This window comes from Drosophila elegans, unplaced genomic scaffold (assembly GCF_018152505.1).
Source record: "Drosophila elegans isolate 14027-0461.03 unplaced genomic scaffold, ASM1815250v1 contig_397, whole genome shotgun sequence".
Classification (NCBI taxonomy): Eukaryota; Metazoa; Arthropoda; class Insecta; order Diptera; family Drosophilidae; genus Drosophila; species Drosophila elegans.
In genome coordinates this window covers 4,775,765-4,799,395 of record NW_024545782.1, presented here as the reverse complement: position 1 = coordinate 4,799,395, position 23,631 = coordinate 4,775,765, and the positions used below count along the sequence as shown (strand labels likewise).

Below are 23,631 nucleotides of genomic sequence, written 5' to 3'. Positions count from 1 at the left end.
GCGATCGCGCCGAACGTTTATTGTGTTTTTAGACGTGAAGTGAACAGTAGTGAACATCCAAATCAATAATGGCTCGTACCAAGCAAACCGCTCGCAAATCGACTGGTGGCAAGGCGCCACGCAAACAACTGGCTACTAAGGCCGCTCGCAAGAGCGCCCCAGCCACCGGAGGCGTGAAGAAGCCACATCGCTATCGCCCCGGCACTGTGGCCCTGCGTGAGATCCGTCGCTACCAGAAGAGTACCGAACTGCTGATCCGCAAACTGCCTTTCCAGCGTCTAGTGCGTGAAATCGCTCAGGATTTTAAGACTGACTTGAGATTCCAGAGCTCGGCGGTGATGGCTCTTCAGGAAGCCAGCGAAGCCTATCTGGTCGGCCTCTTTGAAGATACCAACTTGTGTGCCATTCATGCCAAGCGTGTGACGATCATGCCCAAGGACATCCAGTTGGCCCGTCGCATTCGCGGCGAGCGGGCTTAAGTTGAGACTGCATCAACTGGCCACCATTGCGCTACCATATTTTATACAAATCGGTCCTTTTCAGGACCACAAAATACATTCAATGAGATATTTATTTTTATTTTACAAGCTTTTTTATTTTTAATTCATAAATATGTATTATGTTCGTTTTTTATTTCAGTTAATGATTCGTTGTGAAGGTGTGGTAGTTTCAAATGGCGTTACGATTGTATGTGCAAAGCACGAACTATAATAAACATTCAAACGTCATTAAAAAATTAAAAACTTTTAAAATCACTCTAAAATTCTTTGTTTATTTAATGAGTCAATAAATATATTAAAACAGATCACATTTTTATTTCGGTCTGTACTTGGTGGGATTTTTACAAGGGGTACGGTTGTATGGGACAAACACGAACTATATTAAACATTCAAACGTCGTTAAAAAATTGAAAAACTGAAAAACACATTCGGAAAATAACTTTGCAACGTTTATAAATTATTTATTTATTAAACAAAGACAACAATTTGTTGAACGAAACCAAGTTTATATTTTTATTTCGGCTTGAATATAGTGTGATTTTTATAGGGAGCAAAGTTGTGTGGAACAGGCACAAACCACTCAAATGTTATAGAAAAATCAAAAAACTGTTTAAATCACTCTAAAAATAACTTAGCAACGATTTTGAATCCTATATTTATTTAATAAAACATCAAATGTATTAAAAAAGATAGATTTTGTGTTTTTTATTTCGGTTGGTAATTGGTGGGATTATACAAGGGGCAAGGTTATATGGGACAAGCACGAACTTTATTGCACTTTTAAACGTCATCAAAAAAATCGAAAAAATGTTAAACACTTGCTGAATATAGCTTCGCAACGTTAACGAATACGTAATTTAATAAATAAAATAAAAAAGAATAACAATATAATAAAATTTAAATTTTTTTTACATAATCTTCAATGTGACTTTAACTTGATTCATATATGAGGCACAAATAAGCCTCTTTTGGACAAACTACAAATAAAAACATCTGAAAAATGTAATCGACTAAAGCAAACAAATAATTTGCTTAAGAAAATCACAAATAACTATGAAATTTAAAAATATTTATATTTTTTTCATTCCGAAAACTATGGCTGCTTCTCCCTTGAAAGCCAACTTTTTATGTAGCCTAGGCTCAACTTAAAACAAGTAATAAAGTAACTTATTTAATGAAAAGTAAGTATATTTTCAGTGTTTCTTAAAGAAAAAAGTTTAAATTTCATTTTTAATTGACAATTGTACAAGTAATTAATAGATTTCTTATTTTAAAATAGGTTTTAAAAAAAATTGCTCATGTTACAAATGTCAATGGTCAAGTTCATTCAGCTATTAAAGGTTGCCAAAACCAAATATTAAAATTTAAAAAATGCTAAGAACTTTATGGATTATTTAAGAATGTGAAAAAATAAATACTTTGTTTTTAATAAAGTTTTTAAACTCTAAATACAGGAAAATAAGTTTGCACTTCAAGTAAACATTTGCACAGTAAATGACTGGTGTCAGACCCATAGTTAAAGTGCTCTCCTCCTCGATTCTCATCCGAATGAAGGAGGTCGGCGGCAAGCGCGCGCGCCATTTTCTAAACAAAAAAGTGTTTTCGAGTGAACAAAGATGTCTGATTCTGCAGTTGCAACGTCCGCGTCCCCAGTGGCTGCCCCACCAGCGCCAGTTGAGAAAAAGGTGGCTGCCAAAAAGGCAACTGGATCTGCTGCCACAAAGGCAAAGAAGCCGACTGCACCACCATCGCACCCGCCAACTCAGCAAATGGTGGACGCTTCAATCAAGAACTTGAAGGAACGTGGCGGCTCTTCGCTTCTGGCAATTAAGAAATATATCACTGCCACATACAAATGCGATGCCCAAAAACTGGCTCCATTCATCAAGAAGTACTTGAAATCGGCCGTGGTCAATGGAAAGCTGATCCAAACAAAGGGAAAGGGTGCGTCTGGTTCATTTAAACTGTCAGCCTCGGCCAAGAAGGATCCCAAGCCAAAAGTTGCGTCTGTTGATAAAAAGGTCAAAAGCAAGAAGGTAGCCGTTAAGAAGACCGGTGTCACCGCCAAGAAAGCTGCCGGAGCTGCTGACAAGAAGCCCAAAGCTAAGAAGGCTGTGGCCACCAAAAAGACCGCCGAGAAAAAGAAAACCGAGAAGGCAAAAGCCAAGGATGCCAAGAAAACTGGAACCGTGAAGGCAAAACCAGCAGCAACAAAGGCCAAAACTACCGCAGCGAAACCGAAGGTGGCCAAAGCACCCAAGGCCAAACCAGCGGCGTCAGCTAAGCCCAAAAAGGTGATAAAGAAAGCAGCTGCTCCTGCTACCGCTAAGAAGCCGAAAGTAAAGACTACGGCTGCTAAGAAGTAAACTGGAAAAGTACAGTATCTGTACCAGTCCGCGCTCAAAATCGCAATTTTAGATTTTCAAATCTGAAATTTGTTTAAACAAGCCCTTTTCAGGGCTACAACATTCGTTAACAAGAGAAAAAAACTTTCAATTTAAAAACATTCAAATTATAGTCTATTAAGCTTATAAATCAATTAAGATATACAAATTTAATATTTTTTTAATTGACAAATTGTGCTGCTGGTAACATCTTTAAATTTAATTTAATAATGCTGACCAAAAGCTCTAACCATACAACAACATACAGAAAGAAATCAAAAATTGCGCCGACCTTGCATGTAGAAAACAGCTGTTTTTGAGTGTGTCACCAACAAAATATCGTTTAACATCGGTATGGGCTAACCCCTATGCCACTCAGTCCAAACAATCGATTCCGACTCATCGGACATCTCACGTCACTAACTTGACGATTACCATCACTGCCCGATTTCGTGTTCTTCGGTCATGCTGTCAATCAGCTGGGCTTGTTGACAAACAAATTAATTTGAGAAACCAAAAAATTGGAGGTGGAGGTAGTAGTAGTTTTAAGTACTATTGCAAAAAATATATAAAATAAGCATTATACATTCGAGATTGCTTATGGGCTTATGACACTACATTGTTCACCTCATTCATTGCTCATTTATTTTTTTAACTATACGATTTCACGTAAGTGCGGGAAAGACAACCTATGACAGTTTCAATGAGAAAATGTGCACCGGGTTTTGGTATAAAAATACCATTCGATGCCACCGGGGCCGATACATCAATGAGCAAAATTGTATCTAAAAAGTATCGAATGGAGCCACCATAGATGTTTCCCAGCTCTAAGCGTCGGCACCAACACGCTCGGCATAGTTGTCATTGCGGTGCAGACGGTGAATAAGGCCCACAGGAAACTGAAGACCGGCACGGTTGGAGCGGGACTTTGCCTTTCCCTTCACTTTTCCACCTTTTCAACAAATGACAGTGGAATTTTAATTTTCAATTTGTTTGTTGTCAAGTTTGGTGGTTAAGATATATACAATTTACTTTCCTAAAAGTAATACATGGTTGCGAAAATTCATGTTTACGCTTTCTTGGATTGATTAAATTTGTTTGAGCCCTGCGCTTTTCGCTTATCGGGGCATTAGTTTTCACTTATATGTATACTTGTCCTTTTGTACTTAATTTATGTCATGTTTCATGTTTCTTTGTTTTGTAGTTTCACGAAAAACTTTCCTGGAAAAAACCTGAGATCATATTGGTTTGTTTTTATCCTAAAACTAAGAGGGCTTTTTTTTTATTAAGAAGGTATATTTACAGGGGAAAGGTAATTTAATATAGTGACTGCAAATCAGTATACTAAGTATAAACAAAACAGTCGTCTGGGTTAAGTGATTGGAATTTTCTATTATATAATATAATGTCTTTGTTATTGTTGTAGAGGATTCCTGCCGTTTCTAGGTGTCTGATAAAGTGAACTGAGATTAGTTCTGGGCACTCCCCATTGGGGATTTCTCGTTGATCTATATTGTTATAAGTAATGAATTTTTTAGTATTTTAAGAGCCATTTCGTCTATTCTTGTTGTCTTGGCGTTAGAGTATAATTTTTTATTGGGAACGTTTTTGATAGCTTATTGATTTTTGTAATATCCGTCTTTCAAAGATTCGTATTTTTTCCATTTGAGCGGGGCTCAGGCTCATCCAGGCTACATTTCCGTAATTAAAATAGGTTGTATAAGTTTTTTATATGTGTACGTTAGTAGGTTGATTATATTATCATTATAAATTGGTTTAAAATATGATTTATAATGATGTAGTCGATGTGTTCCTTGAAGCTTAACTTTTCGTCATATATAATGTCTAGGTACTTTAAGTGTTTTTTGTTCTGAATAGGGGTGCTATAATAGATATACAGTTTTGGGTTGAATTTTTTTGCACTCTGGTAGAGGTTACAGGTTCTTGGCCCTTTGTAAATGATGCTTACGCATTTGCTACTATTTAATTTAAGATGCTACTTTGTAAAATATCCACAAAGTGAGTCCAAAAAAATATTCATATCAGTTTCGGTTCTATGAACGGATCCACCAGAATCCAGTAATAGGATGTCATCAGCGTAGATAAGTTTCTGTATCCGAGTTGATGTGTTCCGATCGGAGGGCTCATATGTTGTATAAAAAGGTCTATGGATGAATATAATCGTTGTCCTAGGTTTGGTCGGGTTGGTTCAACAGGTGCATGGATGATAAGATTTAGGTTTCTGTTAATCCAGCTATCTAGTGTTGTTCCAGATTGATTTCTGTGACTTGGATTATAGTCGGGTTTATTCCAAGACGGATGCTTGGCATTGAGATCGCACCCGAAGACAATGTCGGAGCAGTTTGTGGTTTGAGTTAAAGCTTTTATAAGGTCATCTAGATCTTGTGTGTGGAGTTTATCTTGTGGACGGTTGTATAGAGAAGCGAAAATTATATTTTTTTCCCTATTAAGTCTATCTTTATATGATATTTGTATAGCTACCGCTTCGATAGAAATAAATGGTTCCAATAGTATTTGTTTATATTTTAACTCGTTTTTTAAACATATTCCAACTGAGGTTCCTGGTTTTTGTGTAGACATATAAGGACGTTTTTGATTTGTCTTATTAGCTTGTAATTTTTTAATAGGGCTGGGTTATTCTGGTGGAGGTGATGTTCGGCAATTAGTAGGATATCTGGACGGTGAGTGTTTAGAAAGTTATTAAGTTCATGTCTTTTTCGGATAAGTCTGATGCCATTAACATTTAAGAATATAACTTTAAGAGTAATTATTGGGATATTTGTAGAATAAAGTCTAGTAGGATAGCTTTCTTTGCGTTTTGGTCTTCTTTATTTTGATATTTTAGGATCGTTTTTTGCATTATTTCTATGCATTGAATAATGCTTTTTCCTAGTAGATTAATGGAGTCGTTGTTTATTCCTTCAAAGGTTAAAGTATGATTATGGTTTGGTTTTAGAGCGTTGCTCATGTGCTGCTGTAGAATAGGGTTTGAAGTTTTTATGTTCTGTTTAGGAGATGATATGGAAGGTGGGTTGAAAAGTGAAGAGAAGCTTCTGTTTTGGGTGGTTTTATTCTGGGGTAAGATTTTGTTTATTATTTTGGTAGATTTGTTTTTTGCCTCAATTCTTTTATGTTTCAATATTTCTAGTAATTCAACCCTTTTAGGGCATATTTTGGCGTTTGCTGTATGCTCTCCATTACAATTAATGCATTGTGTTTTTGTTAATTCGTTGGCATTATCATTTTCATTTTTCTTAACCTTGCATTGTCCTGGTGCATGTGTTTCAACACATTTTACACATCTATAGGGCATGTTGCAGTTAGATGCAACGTGTAGGAAACGTTGACAGTTTCGGCATTGTTTTATTTCGTTGGGGTGAGGTTAATAGCCTTCAAATGTTATTTTACAGTTCAGTAGGCTCTTTATTTTAAAAATAGAGTTGATTTGGTTTGACTTTTAAATAGTTATTTTCCAAAGGACTTCTTTGTACTATTGGATGGATAATATTACGAGTTCAGGTACTGATTCAGCTTTGGCTTTCTTTATTTCTGCTCCTTCGTAAACGCTTGGGGGAAGTTTTTTTAAGATGATAGTGTGAGGTTTGAGTTGTTTGGGTGTATAAGAGAAATAACTCATTTTGCGTTCAGTCATGAGTTTTTTTACATTTTCAAAATGGTCTAGAGAGAATAACTTACATTAATTCTATTCTTATTTATAATGTTTAATATAAATTCTGTTGGTTTAATAACAATTTTTAAGGCGATTTGTAATAGTTTTGGGTTTTGATTAAAGACTACAATATCAGGTATATTTTTTACTTGCTTGTTTAGTTCTTCAGCTTGTGGAGTTGTTGATGACATCGTTGTTTTCTTCTTTGCTGGTTTTGTGCAGGGTTTCTCAAGGTTTGGGAAGTTCTTGTTGTTGTTGATGTTGTCGTCGAAGTTTCGTTTGATGGCTGTGGCTTCGTCCTTCAGGCGTTGATTTTCTTCGCGGAGGAGGGTTAGTTCCTCCATTATGCTGGCGAGTTGATTTTGGGTGATGGGGGCATCGGTTTCCCCATCCTCTTCTTCTTCTGCCTCCTCAGACTCGGATGAATCTTCGGTGTAGTCGTCATCGCTGTCTTCTGTGGAGCATATCTGCTAAATAACCATTATATAGTATGGGAGCTAGTATATAGCCTTGGGACACTCCAGCCGTTATAGTTCTGGTCATAGAGTTTTCAGTGTGTTCCGGGTTGGAGACGCTAAAAGTTCTATCTGTGAGGTAAATGTGTATGATTTTTGTGGTGTTGAGATCGAATCTATGGATGTTTTTCATTTTGTAGATTAGGCCCTGTGTCCACACTGTATCGAAAGCTTTTTCGAAATCGAGAGCGCAGGCTATAGTGGCGCAACTACGAAGTATATTCTCAATTATCAAATTGTTGGCTGATATCAGTGCATGGTTGATAGATATTCCTTCCCGGAATTCATATTGTTCTGTCTGTAGAATGTTTTTTGATTTTATTTGTCTATTGATTTGTTTTAGAATAACTTTTTCAAATAGCATGCTGATTGCGGAGAGAACAGCAATGGGTCTATATTTGCACAAGTGATTAGGGTTGGTATTTGGTTTTAATATTGGGATGATTTTGCAGTGTTTCCAATATTGGGGAAAGTATGAGCACTTAAGGCAGTGGTTGAAAATAATGCTGATGTGATTAAGTAGTGGTTTGTTGAAACATTTTAGAGCAAAATTGCTGGTGTTATCGTGACCGAGGCCTCTTTCGTTATTTTTGTATTTGAGGATGTTGAGAAGGTCTTCCGCATTGGTGAGTCCAAGTTCATCAGAGTCTTCCCATTCACCATCTCTGGTGTTTTGGTTGCTGAAGGTTGTTATATTATTATGGGGTCCGGATATAAATTGTTCTATTGTAGATTCTATTTGGGATTGATGTGTTCTGAGGGATAAGCTGTGTAAAGACATGTCTTGGTTTTGTTTGTAAATTTGTTCAAATGCCCAAGCGAGAGCATTAATTTTGGCAAAGCTGGTAGTGATTCTGGGAAAGCTGCTTTTGTCGATTTACATGTCTTGTTGGTTTTCTCATGCTCATTAAGACAAGCACGAACTATATTGAACATTTAAACGTTATTAACAAACGTTAATTAACAAACTGTTTAACACATTCGGAAAACAGCTTAACAACGTTTAAGAATTTTTTATTTATTAAACAAAGAAAACAATTTGTTGAACGAAATTAAGGTTAAATTTTTTTTTTCGGCTTGGATATAGTGGGATTTTTATAGGGAGAAAAGTTGTGTGGAACAAACACAAACCACTCAAATGTTATAAAAAAATCAAAAAACTTTTTAAACCACTCCAAAAATAACTTAGAAACGTTTTTTAATTCCTATATTTATTTAATAAAATGTAGCGCTTGGTGCAGCTGCAACGCCATCTAGATGCAACGTAAGAATCGGTGGCGCCATCTAGATCTGTCTGGGGAGGATCGGGGGCCTGGCAGGGTTAGATGAATCGGGGTAACAGGCCGAATTGTCCGATTTTCCCTGAGTGAGAGAATTTCTCCAAATAGGTAGAGAGATAGGTTGCCGCCTTCATTGCGGCGTCATTAGCTGCTATTCTTAGTTTGGCATCCAAAGTGATTAGTTGAGTCAAGTAGTGGTGTTTGAGATAAAGTCAAAAGTAAAAGTGCTCAATAAGGCGAGGCAACCGCCAACAGCAGCAGCAGGTATCACGGCAGAGGAGCCCAAAGCGAAGATCCCAGTGGGATTACGGCCAAATCCAATGGCTCATTTTATTGCCTAGGTGTTGGCCAAAAGTTGTCGCCCCAAGTCCCAAGAAGCAACACTATTACACCAGATTATTTTTCAACGAGTAGACTGTGTGGAAAGAGGGCAATACACGTCTTCCTTGTTCGATGCGCAGTTAGAGATGGAAATCATCGATGTTGGCTTGCGGAACATCGATGCTACCGATGTTTTGAAAACATATCGATGTCGACATCGAAGTTTCTCCACCTATATCAGGTCACTAACTTTAAAATTACCATCGCTAGCCAAAAAAAAATTAAAACAAAAACGCAAATATTTACAATTTTTGAATTGCAAATTTGGCGCCACAACGCATCCTTCCGTTAGGTGCCTCAAGAATTACTTTTGCGGGCATTACCCACCACCGAAGTCTAATCCATCATGTCCCCGCCCAAAGCAATTTACACAAACATCTCGACTGTTTGTTTACATTTAATTTTGGTAAACTATAATGTATGTACATCCAGATATAACATTAAAATGAGCTAATCCTTTCTTTAGAAACCTTTAATATCAACTAAATACCACCGCATATTTGTAAAGGTGGTCAAAGCGGAAATGTTTTGAGTACACAAAAACAAATAAGTGCTCCACAAGTGCGGTCAGAGCTTTCGTTACGGCACCGATATCGGATGTCGAAGCTATCCTGAGGAGCTGTAAGGGAAAGGGAAAGACGTGCAGGAGAGGAAAGTACATCTAAACAAATCCCATCATTCGTTAGATTTCGCGACTCAATTAAAATGTGGTTGGACGCGTGGAATGCACGGTCCCAATACCGAATTAGCTGTACACTGCATAAAGGTGGTGAGTATTAACACATATTTTCAGGATAAATTAATAAACTTTCAAACAATTTTAGGCCTAAAACATGGTGTCTGGCCAGGGAAGTTGGGCAAGGAATGAAAGCCCAGCTGCAATTCGTCGACAACCTGAAGGGGCCCGGAAACAAGGGGCAATGTGTCTGTGGCCGCAGGGATGAGCTAGTTGCTCGGCACGGGTATTTGGTCCCAGAACGGGCCGAAAGTATTATCGAATGTGGCTCCTGATCCTTGGGATTCCGCTGATCGTGCTCGTCATTAACTGCTGCTGTTGCTGATGCAACTGCTGGTGATGCTGATTCTGCTGCCGAAGTCTGCTGATGCAATTGCCGATGCCTGTAGGTTTGGCTACCAACGTCTGTATATGCTGCTGGCTTAAGTCTGAAGATGCTGCTGCCAAAGTGCGCAAGACTACTGCTGGTTGCTGCTTATTGCTGCTAATGCTTCTGCTTGCTTCGGATTGCTGCGGATTGCTGCTACGTGGCAGGTGCAGGCTTAGATGATTTAGCTGAGTCCACGCGGAGCAGCAAATCTGAAACAATCACAATTGCATCAGCCACCGCCTGCAGCAGCCACAAACAGCTCCTTGATGCAAACAAAGACAATTTTTTGCTTTTATTTATTTAATAAAGCTTATGTTGTTTTTAATTTTTTTGTCAGTGATAGTAAATAATTGTTTGTGTGATTTCGACTTTTCTGTTGTAAAACTGGTGGGAAATGTGGGGTACTTTTGACGATCAGCTGATTTTGTTTTGCTTTTTGTGAAATCTGTGGGCAGACGATATAACAGATGTGACAGTTGCAACGATTTCGATGACGGATCGCAAATCATATGTTTCAAAAATATATACCCTATTTAGATGGCTTTTTCTTCCTTGAGAGGTATTTGCGCTAGAAAGAGACGGAAAAAGTCGCTACAACTCGCTACAACTGTTGTGATTCAGTATTTTTTAAGTATTTAAATGTTTTTACTTGGCAATTTTTGGAATTTTTCGGAGATGGAGATGCGTTTTGGCCAAGTCTGCGTATTTTGGCAAAAATTTTTATAAATGAACAAATTCCATTCGATATATGATATATTTACTTCTATCTGAAGGACCTACAATAAGCGCGGAAAAGTATGAGTGCATATACATATTTGGGGAAGTATACCAGAAATTAATGGATCGGGTGTTCCCGTAGGCCATCATAGGCCAACATCAGTGGATATATCATTAGCAGTGGAAAAACTTTCCACTTGCGAATGTTTAAAATTGTATTTAATTTAGCGTTTAAATCCAATTTGTTGACGGAAATTTTGAATTTTGTGTCTTCTTCTTCTTTTCAGGACTGTTTACCTCTAGAAGGCCGATCGTCTGTTTTTGCGTCAGCGGGTGCCTGTGTGAATGAGCCGCTCCAACTTTTTCGCTAAAATGACATATCCGTTATTTCTAGTATTTTTACAACGCAGTTATTAAATTCGTAGCTCGCGTTTGAATTTGTTGGGATTTTTTAGTGACAATTCATGCTTGCTCAACAGAATTTGTGGGAAACCAGTTTCATCATCTGGTAACACTGACAAGTGCACATATTATAGTCTCCCTGAGTGAACGGGTGAAAAAATCACAGCAATAATTGCAGCAGTGTCAATTGCCAGTGGAGTGAACGGACCGAAAAATCGCAGCAAGACTTACACAGATAGGCATTCAGTATGTTCGCTAGCAAATTATTGACCTGCTCAGCATTGCTAATGCTAAGTGGCGCAGGTGAGTGAGCAAATGACAAACCTAGCAAACCCTTTGCTTACAGCAACAAAAAAAACTGCGTCGTTCTGGAGGCCTTTGTTCATTGTGCTTATTCATCGCAAATTATTTATATTTGCCGTTTATCTGCCGCTCTTCACTCGCCATCTCGCTCGCGCTCACGTAACCAGCTGGGACAGTTTGTAGTGTTTTATCTGCGAAAAAAAAGTACAGAAAATTGTCACGAAAGTACGAGCGATTAAAAGAGTTTGCGTTAGGGGCTCTGGCATTGCGAACAAAGAGCAACAATAATCCGTCAGCGCTGAAGTTTTCCACTTTTATCGAAGTTTTTGGTCGTCCGTTACTCTTCGTTCCAACAAAATGGTGGCCCTTACAGTTGCAGCCCCCAGACACCTCCCCACCCACCCTCTGGCATCGAATACAGCTGGCATCGAATACAGCTGGCATCGACTACCTGCGTTCCGAGAATCGCAGCAATGCAGGCATATGTATTTAATTTAACATCTTGCCGTCGCCTCCCTTCATCAGCTACGTAATTACACTTGATTCTCAGCACAATCTTAATAATTATTTATTTGTCTAACGCGGAAAGCAATTGTTCTCTGCCTACTGCCTTCGCCGATGTGGGCGTCTTTTGTGAACGGTCATTCCCCTATGGATCTCGCACTACTCCGCTTTTAGTTAATGTCATTTGCAGTCTCCGATTTCTTGTGGTCTGAGGCTCGCCAGATATGTAATTTTCCACTGCTAGTTTCCATATGGCGGGAGCATTCGGTTTTACAACTACTACCATTCCGAATGTGTCACACATTAGTTTATGCGATAGTCTGTCTCGCTGATAACATTTGAATAACATATTGTACTTAACAACAATAAGAATAAGCAGATTAGGCAGAAATGGGGAATAGATAATTATCGACCAGCAAGCAATTGTTACAAATATAAAATTTAAAACTTGGTAATAGTATTATTAATGTTGCCACTACAATCTAACCATTAAGCTCTGTTTGGCTTTTTTTGGCAAAACAATACAATTACAACAACAATTCCTCAGCTCATTTAGCTTTTCCTTTAACTTGTATTGAAACACTAGCAAAAACCAGCAAGCATACCTTTGTATGCATAGCCATTTAGTCATTGTTTTCTTACACTTTTCCTGCATGGTTGTGGCGAATCTTATTACCACATGAGATTTATTTTTCCAACATTTCTCTTCTTCACCTGGAAAATGTATTACATGTCTAGGGCGAGACACGCCTCTTGTCTGCTTTCAACCTATCCTCAATCCGTTTCCTTACTTAACTTGCATTTAAAGGTCATCTCTTTAGACTGCATTTACAAACGGCATTGAACTAGAACGGGCAAGCTGGGTTGATATATGTATGACTACACATTGTGTGCAGAGTTTAATGTGTCGCCATCTCAATAAACATTAATATAAATAACAAGAAAAATAGCTAGCTTCGGCAAGCCGAAATGTATGTATATGTGTGTATACCCATGTAGCTGTTGCAAGAATTAAATAATTATAAACATCTACAAAAATTAATCGGGAAATAAAAGGAATTTAATCGGAAATATCGAATTGTTCCTATGGGAGCTTTATGTTATAGTCGTTCGATCCGACTCGTTTTGACTTATATAATACCAGCAACAGAAAGACAACTTTTGGGAGAGACAGACTAGATTGCGTAGAAGACTAGTTTTTGTAGAAACGGAAAGACGAGCGGACGGATAGGAGGAAATGGCTAAATCGAGGCTCCTATGATGCTGATCAAGAATATTTATACTTTATATGGTCGGAATTGTCTCCAACACTGCGTTGCAAACTTCCGACTTAAACTATAATACCTCTGCAAGGGTGTACAAATCTGTTTATGCTACAATTATTCTGTTAGTGTATGAATCACCAACGCTGATTAGGTGCCAAAAACAAGTATTTTCTACATTGGGTTGTTTAATAACTGTATACGAGCAGTGGAAAAGGGGCGGAGGAGTAAAAAAGGGGCAGAAAAGCTATATAAAGCTGCTGACATGTTTTGACCTGAAAATTAAATTTATTTTTTATCATCGGCCCAACAACCACAATGCGAAATGACATAACCTTTAAATCTTCACTCGTATAAGTGCTTTAATTTGTTCAACATGTGTAAATATCTATAACTCTTTGTCCCATACAGTTCATTTGATTTCTCAATTATTAGACAAATTAATTATTCATCGAGTGCCAAGTGACTCATATTCTTGATAAAAGAGCTTCGCGGAAAAGGAACAAAGAAAATGCAATCGCAGCTAAACTGTATGTACATATATTGACACTTCATTTGCTCGATTGGCCTAGCTCCGCCTTTTTTATACCCTTGCAGAGGGTATTATTATTTCAGTCGGAAGTTTGCAACGCAGTGAAGAACTTCTCCTTCTCCGACCCTATAAAGTATATTTATTTTTGATCAGCAACACTAGGAGAGTCGATCTAGCAATGTTTCGACTGTCTGTTCAAATATTTTATTTTATATGTTTATTAATTTGTTCATTAAATCAATACAAAAGAAAAAACACTGGCCTTTTTTTTTTGGGAATTCCCATATAGGACAAAGTTTTTTATATTATCATTTGATTGCGAGCTTAGCCAATACGAATGTCTTCGCTTGAATAGTTTCAAGTTTCTTTTGGACTTTATCCATTTCTCTAATATTTTGTAACAAATGCTTTTAATTTTTATACCCTTGCAGAGAGTTATATAATTTCACTCAGAAATTTGCAACGCAGTGAAGAAGACATTTCCGACCTATTGGTATATATATAAATCGATTTTAAATGTTGTAAAGAATAATGAATTTTTCCAATATCTGCAAGGGTATATAAACTTCAGCATGCGGAAGTTTGCTTCCTTTCTTGTTAAAATAAAATTGCATCATTTTGCTTGGAACAAATGTCCATAAAATGAAGCTTTCAAAAAATAGAAAATGGCAATTTCCTTTGCACTTTCCACAGTTGATATCTGCAGTTCTCGCTCACTAAAACATATGACAAACCGCAACATTTGGACTGCATTTCAAACAATTTCACTGGAATCGATTTGTATGACAGTTTGATTGTTTATCCCTAGAACAAGGCTGTACAAACAAAAAAGTATGCCTTACCAATTTTAATAAGCAAAATTAAATACAATAATTTTCTAAAATTCAAAATCACCTTTTTATTTCAGTGCTCTCTCAAAAGTTGAAAAGTTTGCCGGGTGCCGAATTTAAGATTCCAGATACGACTTCGGAACTGACCAGCACATCCACATCAACCTCAACGACTTCGACAACCACATCCACCTCAACTTCAACGACCACGCCGCCAAAAACCTCCACAACCTCTACTGAGTCACCAAAGACGACGACCACACCAGGACCAGTGCCTACCACGACCCATGCCCCTCAACCTTATCCGGCTCCCTCTGTGGGCACCTGGAATGCCTCCTGCATTATGCTCCAAATGGCAGCTCAAGTTAACTTTACCTATGAGGCAAAGGGTAAGTAAACTAACTTCGCGTTATAGATTGGTTTTAATGAAAATTTAAAGTACTAACCGTAAAACCAAATTATGCGATTGGCTTGCAATTTAGGGAAGAGTGGGTCGAAAGTTTATTTAATTGTCTATCATCTTAACCGGTTCTCGAGGATTTCATGTAACGTTATTGAAAATTTCTAGAACAAAAGCTAAAAGCTTAGTTTTTGGTATACAAAACCGTGCGGAAATAGACTCTCCATGACGCAAAATCGAAACAAACATTAACATTTTTTATGACCTTATATTATAATTGCATTTAGAAGTGAAGGTAGACATTCCCCACCCTAATAAAGTATATATATTCTTTATAAACATCACTTTTTGCATAAAACTTCTCCCAAAGTTGTCTTCCTGTTGAAGGTATATAAAAAATATGTTCGGTTTTAGGGTGTGTATTTTTAAAGAAATGTAAAAAGTTGAGTTTAAACTAATTTTACAAACTTTGTGGAGGTCTAGCATCTATATTATAACATATATGGTTTAATTATATTAATTTATATTCCGACCGAGTTAACCAGAAGCAAGGCATTTATGAGTATTGATATCTGTTTAACGATTTCCGTTCTTTTCCTTTAGATGGAAACTTCACCCACGGCCTGTATAACATCCCCAGCAACGCATCGGTTGAAGACGTGGAGTGTGCAAGTCAGACATTCCAGGTTATTCATCTGAATTGGGGTCCTGATATTTCCAAGCAATCGTTTTTGATGTATTTCGACAAAAAGAACGACACCACCGTGCTCTCATCCATTCAAATCCATCTGAATGTGCTGACCGAAGACTTTCCCGATGCCAAGGGTATGCAGGCTTAGAATATTTTTTACCTATGAATGTGTCACTTATTTGGTTATTGCAGAAAACCAAACGATTCAACTGATTCACAGGGGGGATGGAGAGTTCAAGACACCCGAAAAGATGTCATACCACTGTACTCGCGTTCAGAAGATGAATTTGACCGAGACCCTGGATGCTAAGCAGTTGATTGGATGGATAAGCGTCAGTCACGTCCAGGTGGAGGCGTTCCGGACCTCAAACGCCACAGGATTCTCTGACGTACATGATTGTGACAGCTCCGAAACGTCGGACGTGGTGCCCATAGCCGTTGGCATCGCATTAGCCGCGCTGATATTGGTAGTTCTCATATCGTATCTGTGTGCAAGGCGTCGCTCTACCTCCCGCGGGTACATGAGCTTCTAAAGGAAGAACATTTGCTTCTTTAGGGCAGGTTTGGAATGGATTTTGAGGAGAAAAGCAAATCGTTAGAGAGAAAATTAAGATTGAATTTAATAATTGGAAGCTGTCTGTGAGTATGGGAAACGATCCAAATTGTTTTGTATCTTTTGGTTTGTTGAATTTAAAGTGGTTTGTTTTGTCCAAGACAACATAAAATTCGCGAGAGTGGGAGAAGACGAGAATTAAAGAATCTTGAATCGAAATAATGGTTGAAGAATATCAAGGAGTATGATCTAAAACGCTGTTTATGTGTCTGTAACTGTCAAAATTTGTACTGTAAATTTAAAACAGCTCACTCATTCAAGTTTTTCAACGACACAATTTTCTTAAGAAGATCAACCAAATTTTAAACTTGCAATTAATAGAAGCACACATTTTATTCAATAAACCAATCAGCTATATGTAACTAACGTGTCATTCAAATGTGGTGAAACGGAGCGATGGCCTGGGCTCTGCCTTTAATAATTATGATTAAAACGTATTATTCGCATATTTGACGATACCAACGGTCAAGTTTTCTTTCCAAACGGTCAACACTTAAAATTTTCAAACATTATATCGGAACGTCAATATGTATGTTTTACTGGCCTGAAAAGCGCAATAAAGATTATATTTAAAATAAAAAATAAATATAATTGGTTTTAGAAAATGGGAAAGAGGTTTTTTAAATCGATTGGCCCCTGGTCGTTGGTGTCTTAGGTCGCTAAAGAAGCCACCTTTTTTTTATCTAACTACCTAACCAATTAATTTAAAGAATAAGATGTTGATGAATTTTAATTGTGTTTTAACGTGATTAGCAAACACCGAAATGTTGTAACTTTGAAAGATATTCTTGGGAAAGCTTTTAAATTTATGAATTTACTTCGTAAACCAAAAGGGGAGGCTTTTGACCATTTATTTATTTGTTGTATGCCAAAAAACTCAAGTTTAGTATACTAAACTTGACAACAACAATAATAAGTAAACGCTAGGGTAATACGCCGCAACAACTGACAACACGATATACTCTATTGTTGACAAAAATATTTATTCAAAGGGGCAACAAGCTTTCGGCATTCATTTCTGTATCATCATCTGAATCGTCTTTGCTCTGATGTGCTCGATATATGCCAGTGCGAGGACGTTCTGTTGGAGGTCCCAAAGGATCAAACTGCTGGACTGCAATAACAAAAAATATAACACAATACAAAAGTTTTCTTAGAAGCTGTCAAAATCTTACCGGAATAAGTGGCGGTACTCTGAGTATAGGTCATACTTTTGGAGATATCGCTGTTCTCTTGCAACCGTTCCTCATTAGATTGCCTGATAGCTGCAGGATTAGTTAAGAAAATATGTGATTGCAAAGATACTAACATGTAGTCTGTCTGGCCGTCCGATTGAGCGTCGAGGTCTCGGTAGCTATAAAAGCTAGACGTTTGAAATTTAACATGCAGTTTCCATTTATTCTTATGCATAGCAAGTTTATTTGAAAACGTTGCCACGCCCACTATAACGACCACAAATCGGGAAAGTCTGTCATGTCGATCTGAGTCAGGAGCTGTGTGTGCGTTTCGGTCATATAGTAAGTATTATTATATTATAATTACTTCGCAAGCGGCTGCTGGACGAGGACGCCGAAGAGAGCCGATGCTGCTGGTATCGCTGCTCGTTCTGCCGCTCCTGCTGCTGCTTTTGCAGGCGTGCGTAGTCCACTGCGTACCTATCATGCAAATCACCCAAGCCCAACGACTTGGTAACTTGCATCAAAGCTCTTACGCAGGTGAAGTTGTCCGGAAAACGGGCGTAGATCTTTTGGAACATGCCCAGGTACTGCTTGGGCGGCAGGTACGAGTTGCGGAAGCAACTGGCAATACGCAACATTAGGTTTGGATCGTTGGGATCGGCTAGGACAGCCCGTTCGTAGTAGTACAGGGCCTTTTCCGTGGCCTGGAGCTTAATGTAGTAGGAGCCGATGGAGCTGGCGATGCTGATGTCGCTCATGTTTATGCGGTACGCCTCATTGTAGTACTGGTTGGCCTCCTGATGGTCCTGTATCTGTTCGTATAGGGACCCGACTTTCTCGAACAGCCGCGAATCGATGTCGGCAGCAGAGATGCCAAGCACCTGGAGATACGCCTGTAGTGCCGCTCCCGGTGTAGCGGTGGCCATAAATCCGCCTCCAAGGCGGCGCTCTTGCAACTTGGCCAGCTGATAGAACACATGGCTGTGCTGCACAGAATGGGGCGTCATCAATTGGGTCTTTAGAAGCTCGAAACGCTCCTCGGCCAGATCGAAATCTTGCTGCGCCAAGGCCACTAGGCCGAGGTTGTAGTTGGCCTCAAAGTTTGTCGGCTGAAGCTGCAGAGCTCGCTCCAAACGTTCGCGTGCTGAATTGAGGTTCTGCTTCCGCATGTCTACTATACTGGCATTGATCAAAGCTAATGCGTTGTTTTCCAGCGCTCCAATTTCCTGAAGCTGGTTAAGACAGTGCGTGGCCATTTCCAGGTTGCCTAGCTGAAAAATAATTTTGTTGTTAACAAAAAAGGTATTACAGTTAGTTTTTTTATATCATGAAATCATTGGAAGTTCCTAGACGGATTTTCTTTTATTTCATCATACCATTGCAGACGGTATTATAATGTCAGTAAAAGGACTTCATAAAGTTTTTAGTTAATGCCCAGAGACCCTGTGCAGACCACTACACGGATTGATTACCCTGTCCTTAAAAATTTCGGAATTCCTACCTATTTGCATGAGAAGGGAAATAAATCAAATACAAGCAAGAATAGAAGTATCTTAAAGTTGTCACTATCACCAAGCTTTTTGAAAACGTTTTAACACGGATTTATATGACGTAGGTCTACGACGACAAACATATTGCAACTCACGTCTTTCGTATAAATGGAATAAAGGTGTTCAAAAAAACTCAATGATCCCTATGTCACAAAGACTTTATTTATATCACAAGGACACCCAATCCTGGAGTCTTGTTGTCCAGTTTGGAGTCCTCTATTGGGTGTACATATAGACTGGATAGATTCTGTGCAAAATAACTTGAAACTATTTTCTCTATAGGGCCTTAACTGGGATGCAAACTTTACCATCTTACTCGAGTAGATTTATAAAAATTAATAAAACAATTTTAACCAACCGAATACCATGACTTTTAAAGGTTTAATTCAAACTTTATTGTTAAAATGAATTCATCCCGCTAAATTTAACGTTTGAAAGCTCGCAGATTTTACCTTTAACTACAACTTAAATGTTTTTCGTGTATCCAAAACTTACACTTATATAGATGAAACTGAGGTTGGTCAGAGCGCTGGCTGTCAGGGATCCTTCACTTTTACGGTCATACATTTGAAGCGTTTCAATCGCTTGATTTACGTCATTTTGCCTAAGGTAAACTAGAGCCTTATTTAGTTCAAGTTCGTTGGCCAACCAGGCCAGATTTGACGTCTTGATGATCTCAATACACCAATTATAGCCTGAAAAGCATGTTAAATAAGTGATGTATTTCGTGAGGAATCAAAAAGCTCGAAAAACTAAATTAAATGGATAAATCGATACTGCCCATAAAAGCTCACCATCATTATAGTTTTCTTCGATTAATGGAGAGATCAGATCCACAATCATTGTAATGGATCGCTTCTCCGCATTACGGCGTTGATTGGTGTAAACGGCAAGCTCGTCTTTCTTAAGGGCTCTGAGAACATAACGCTGTTTTGCCTTTGCGGAAACCTTCACGGACTCCTGTACTTTTTCGTACGAGTTTCCACCCTCTGCATCGATCACCGCCACTTCCACGCCACCGTTGTCTACGCGATGTGAGGACTTGTGCATGTCCGGATCGTCAGATTGTCCAACCTGGTCCGCCTGCTGCTGCAGTTTGATGATATTGCTCTCGCTACCTAGATCGGTTTCCGTTTCCCCGGCCTGGACATCGCAAAGGCTACGAAAGGCCAACTTAATCTTCTCCACGTCGCCCACTGCGTAGTAGCACAGAATGAGGTGGATGCCACTCTTAATGTCCGCCCGCTCCGACATAATAAACTCAAAGCTGGAGGCGGCCTCTAAGTAGGAGCCCATGCGAACGAAGAGGACTCCAATGTTTTCACGGATCTTAAGCCGCAGCTGGCTCAAGTTCTTCGGAACCGAATCGAGGGCCATGCGATACATTTTTACGGCTTTCTGGTAGATTCCCATGTTGTAGTAGATGTTGCCCATGTTAATTTTTAGCTGGTTGACGTGTGGAAACATCTTGTTCTTGGTCATAATGCTGTAAGTGTTGAGGGCCTCGATATGCAAGTCATTACGTTCGTACTGCTCGGCGAGATTAAAGAACACCTGTAACCAAAACATTTTATATTTGTTTTTACGCTATTACTATAGTCTCTCACCGCATACGTCAAGTCGAAGTTGTGATAAACATTCTCGCCCTGCTGGTCACGAAATCGGTGCAAGGTTCGATCCAATGAGAATGCTTCCTTTGCCTTATTCAACGCCTCGGCCAATGCCGACTTCACCTCCGAGGTTGCATCACCACTCGATCGAGCAGAAGTGCTTTGCCAAGCCAATACAATTGATGATTCTAAGAGCTTTACGATCTTACTCTCCAGATTCTTGTACTTGATTTGTGGACTATAATCATTAAGCTAATCTTTAGACATTTTCCAATATGTTTATAAAATAAGAAAGGAAGTAAACTTCGGCAATCCAAAGTTTATATACCCTTGCAGCTATTACATAAATTCAATATTCTTTAATACATCTAAATTTCTAATTATATATGCGTATATGTTTAAAATCATTGAAGCTATTATTTTTCTCAGCTCAATTATTCGATCGTTCCCACGTCATTGTTTTCCGATTTTAATTCTGAATTATTATTCCATTACTATGTCCAAAAGAATTACAAAAAAAAAAATAGAAAATATAAAAGTTAAATTTTGTTAAATAAAATTTTAATATTTCGATTGTTTCCATGGGATATTAATGAAATTAAAAACGTTGTTCTGAAATAATACACTATTACCATACCTCAAAAACCAAACCACACCATACCTAAAAAGCAAGAAAGTAAGCAAACTTCGGAAAGCCGAAGTGTATATACAATTGAAAACATTTAAATTTCGATTTAAAGTGAAAAACAGCAAAGTAATCAAATTTTTTTTTCATTTATTTTTTCGATTGTTTCTATGGGAGATATATGCTACAGTCGTCCGATCCGGCTTAGAAACGGACGGACGGACGGATAGACGTACATGGCTAGATTGACACTCCTGATCGGAGATGTTTTCTTCACTGTGTTGCAAGCTTCTGACTCAAATTACAACACCCTTTGCAAGGGTTTAAAACAGCAGTTCCCGGTCGTTCCGACCTATACACTACCTGCAACAGGAAGACAACTTTTTTGAATGTTTTATGCAGATAGCTTTACAACTGAGAAACTAGCTTGCGTAGAAATGGACGGACGGGAGGACGGACGGACGGACAGACAGACATGCTTAGAAAGACTCTCCTAGTGATGGTGATCAAGAATATATATACATTATAACGTCGGAAATTATAATACAGTCTGCAAGGGTATAAAAATCTTTGGTTTTACTCACTTTACTTCCTTGGCGGCATCAACAGCGTTTGTCGACGAGAGAGTTTGTTGCTTGGCTTTTTCGAGGAAAAACTGGTCAAACCTTTGGCCAGCAGATCCGCTATTGGCCGCATAGCCTACCGCCCGGACTGCAGTTGATGGCCTAGCTAGACCTGACTTATCGCCTCCTACTGCTCGACTACTAACCAGATTGCCGCGCTGAATTACAGGAATTACTAAGGGAACTAAAATGGCCATAAATTCCCAGGACTCACCGAAAAGAGCTGAGAAGTGGGCGGCCTTGGCCTGCCAGCCGCCGTTGGTGGTGGAGGAGGAATAGCTTCTGTTTCAGAGCCAGCTTCCAACAATTGTGGGTTATTACTTACATCGCTTTTAGAATTCATTTTGATTAAGTTGATATTCTTCGGCAGTAAATCAAAGGCCGATTATTCAAAATATGTTTGTTTTGTCTTAATAATAACCAATGTCAGGGGGTTGGCGTTTGTTTTGGTCAAGTTTCCTTGGTGATCAGAAGTCAGACTGGCGGTATTTTCCTAAATTGGTATATGACCAGCCAAAAAATACCAACTTCAAAAATTTTATTAAATTTTTTGAAGCGACAAAACTTAATTTATTTGAATAATAAAATAATGTTTAAGCTTTAAAGATCTTACGATACTTTAAATCAAATAAATTTAATATCGTCAGCATTTTTTCCCAAAATTCTTTTCTTTTGTAAATGTATAAATGTCATTAAAACATTAATTAAAACTTGTTTTCCAATTTTCTTTCCTTTTAAAAAACAAAATATGTCCTTTTTGAATAACAATGTAACAGTCAATTTTATTGCGCTATAGTTGTAAACTTGCTCAGATAACAACATTTACCACCTGATAATGCCTGTTGATTAACCGATTTCGGTATTTTTTACTACAAACAGAACGTTCTTTAACTTTATATAAAGGTTGTTTTGCTTTTTCAAATGCTAGAGCTCCGGATTTAGGATTTTAACGCCTGTAAAGTATATGTTAAGCGCCATTTGCAGATGTTAATGAAGACAACAGGGGTCTAACTGTAAAAAACACTATTTTCGGAGACAGAAAAATCGGTATAGAATCGTAATCGGCTTATGTTCGGTTTAAATGTGTGTAGTTTGTATGAATTTATTTATGGTCGCAAAGCAGGAATTTTAGCAACTTTTTAAAATTTAAAAAAGCAAACCAATCAGTATAAAAACAATGGAAAAGCTATCTAACTGTATCGATCCTTTCATTGTTTTTACTAAGTTTTGGGCTTCAATTTTAGTGTAAGTTGCTTATATTTTAAAATAACAAAAATAATAGACCAGATAACCCCCTTAAAGATGCATTTTAAATTGGTGTTGTGTATGTATGTACATAGTAATGACTTTCAGAGAAAAATAATGATATGCATGTACATATGAATGCACAAACGTGCTGGATAGCCGTCAACCTTTTTTTTATGACATTTTTACAATGTTTAAGTAAGAAATGATGCCTGAGGTTAAACAAACTGCAGCCAGTGTCTGGACCTTTCCTTGTGTTATTTTAAACAATTTAGCTGGGGAGATTTAATAAAGACAAGGGGACCTAAGGCGCCAAACGAAGTGTAATCTGATTGCATACAACAACGGTACTAAGAGCGTAAGGATGATGAGGAAGATAAGTGTCATGTTCTGGTGACTGCCAGGGGGGTTTGCTTAATCAAATTCAAATTCAACAATCAAGTTTTTGGTTTTCAGATTTTTTCTGGAAAAACCAATATAATGCACGTTTAAATAAAAAAAAGTCCGAATCAGCATTTTGACAATTTTGCTAAATTTGACTTCTTATCAGACATTTTCTTTGTATGTATTTATTTCTTTTTGTTATTTTTTTCTAGCTTTCGTTATTTTTGCTTACCGGAAACTATGGACTCTTTTAAGAGCGTATGTGAGGGGTCAAAAACCGACCAACTACCAAAGTTAAAGTTTCT

General features: G+C 38.1%; 4 protein-coding genes and 1 long non-coding RNA gene across 8 annotated transcripts; 4 read left to right on the top strand and 1 right to left on the bottom strand.

Moving 5' to 3' along the window:
- The first annotated feature begins 35 nt into the window (after positions 1 to 35).
- On the top strand, positions 36 to 539 carry LOC121467416 (histone H3). The gene has a single exon (XM_041708848.1). It carries the CDS (start codon positions 69 to 71, stop codon positions 477 to 479), a length of 411 nt encoding a protein of 136 aa, XP_041564782.1. The 5' UTR covers positions 36 to 68; the 3' UTR covers positions 480 to 539.
- Positions 540 to 2,097: 1,558 nt separating this feature from the next.
- Positions 2,098 to 2,955, top strand: LOC121467369 (histone H1-like). The gene has a single exon (XM_041708787.1). The coding sequence runs from the start codon at positions 2,117 to 2,119 to the stop codon at positions 2,864 to 2,866; it is 750 nt and encodes a 249-aa protein (XP_041564721.1). The 5' UTR covers positions 2,098 to 2,116; the 3' UTR covers positions 2,867 to 2,955.
- Positions 2,956 to 8,565: 5,610 nt separating this feature from the next.
- LOC108135300 lies at positions 8,566 to 10,188 on the top strand. 3 transcript variants are annotated; one of them, XR_005977496.1, is made up of 4 exons: positions 8,566 to 8,932; positions 9,044 to 9,157; positions 9,218 to 9,520; positions 9,576 to 10,188. It is a non-coding gene; the product is annotated as an uncharacterized LOC108135300 (long non-coding RNA). The 3 variants fall into 3 exon arrangements; XR_005977497.1 differs by having other exon boundaries at positions 8,566 to 9,157; positions 9,218 to 9,517; XR_005977495.1 differs by having other exon boundaries at positions 8,566 to 9,157.
- Positions 10,189 to 11,083: 895 nt separating this feature from the next.
- LOC108135282 (lysosome-associated membrane glycoprotein 1) lies at positions 11,084 to 16,697 on the top strand. 2 transcript variants are annotated; one of them, XM_017255963.2, is made up of 4 exons: positions 11,084 to 11,279; positions 14,485 to 14,796; positions 15,411 to 15,632; positions 15,691 to 16,697. In XM_017255963.2, the coding sequence occupies exons 1-4, from the start codon at positions 11,225 to 11,227 to the stop codon at positions 16,029 to 16,031; spliced, it is 930 nt and encodes a 309-aa protein (XP_017111452.1). In that variant the 5' UTR covers positions 11,084 to 11,224; the 3' UTR covers positions 16,032 to 16,697. The 2 variants fall into 2 exon arrangements, with proteins under 2 accessions (XP_017111452.1, XP_017111453.1); XM_017255964.2 differs by lacking the exon at positions 11,084 to 11,279 and adding an exon at positions 14,392 to 14,408.
- Positions 16,698 to 17,059: 362 nt separating this feature from the next.
- On the bottom strand, positions 17,060 to 22,152 carry LOC108135193 (intraflagellar transport protein 88 homolog). The gene is made up of 8 exons (XM_017255815.2): positions 21,912 to 22,152; positions 21,659 to 21,855; positions 20,447 to 20,687; positions 19,634 to 20,393; positions 19,335 to 19,534; positions 17,654 to 18,560; positions 17,287 to 17,376; positions 17,060 to 17,225 (listed from the first exon to the last, which is right to left on the bottom strand). Exons 1-8 carry the CDS (start codon positions 22,038 to 22,040, stop codon positions 17,098 to 17,100), a joined length of 2,652 nt encoding a protein of 883 aa, XP_017111304.1. The 5' UTR covers positions 22,041 to 22,152; the 3' UTR covers positions 17,060 to 17,097.
- Between the last annotated feature and the right edge of the window lie 1,479 nt (positions 22,153 to 23,631).

Excerpts from the sequence above, each read along its gene's own strand:
- LOC121467416 (XM_041708848.1), top strand. The coding sequence starts at position 69 with ATGGCTCGTACCAAGCAAACCGCTCGCAAATCGACTGGTGGCAAGGCG.
- LOC121467369 (XM_041708787.1), top strand. The coding sequence starts at position 2,117 with ATGTCTGATTCTGCAGTTGCAACGTCCGCGTCCCCAGTGGCTGCCCCA.
- LOC108135282 (XM_017255963.2), top strand. The coding sequence starts at position 11,225 with ATGTTCGCTAGCAAATTATTGACCTGCTCAGCATTGCTAATGCTAAGT. Across the intron at positions 14,797-15,410 it reads CTTTACCTATGAGGCAAAGG|ATGGAAACTTCACCCACGGC; the intron begins GTAAGTAAACTA and ends CTTTTCCTTTAG. Across the intron at positions 15,633-15,690 it reads AGACTTTCCCGATGCCAAGG|AAAACCAAACGATTCAACTG; the intron begins GTATGCAGGCTT and ends TGGTTATTGCAG.
- LOC108135193 (XM_017255815.2), bottom strand. The coding sequence starts at position 22,040 with ATGAATTCTAAAAGCGATGTAAGTAATAACCCACAATTGTTGGAAGCT. Across the intron at positions 21,856-21,911 it reads CCACTTCTCAGCTCTTTTCG|CGCGGCAATCTGGTTAGTAG; the intron begins GTGAGTCCTGGG and ends CCTGTAATTCAG. Across the intron at positions 20,394-20,446 it reads ACTTCGACTTGACGTATGCG|GTGTTCTTTAATCTCGCCGA; the intron begins GTGAGAGACTAT and ends TTTTGGTTACAG.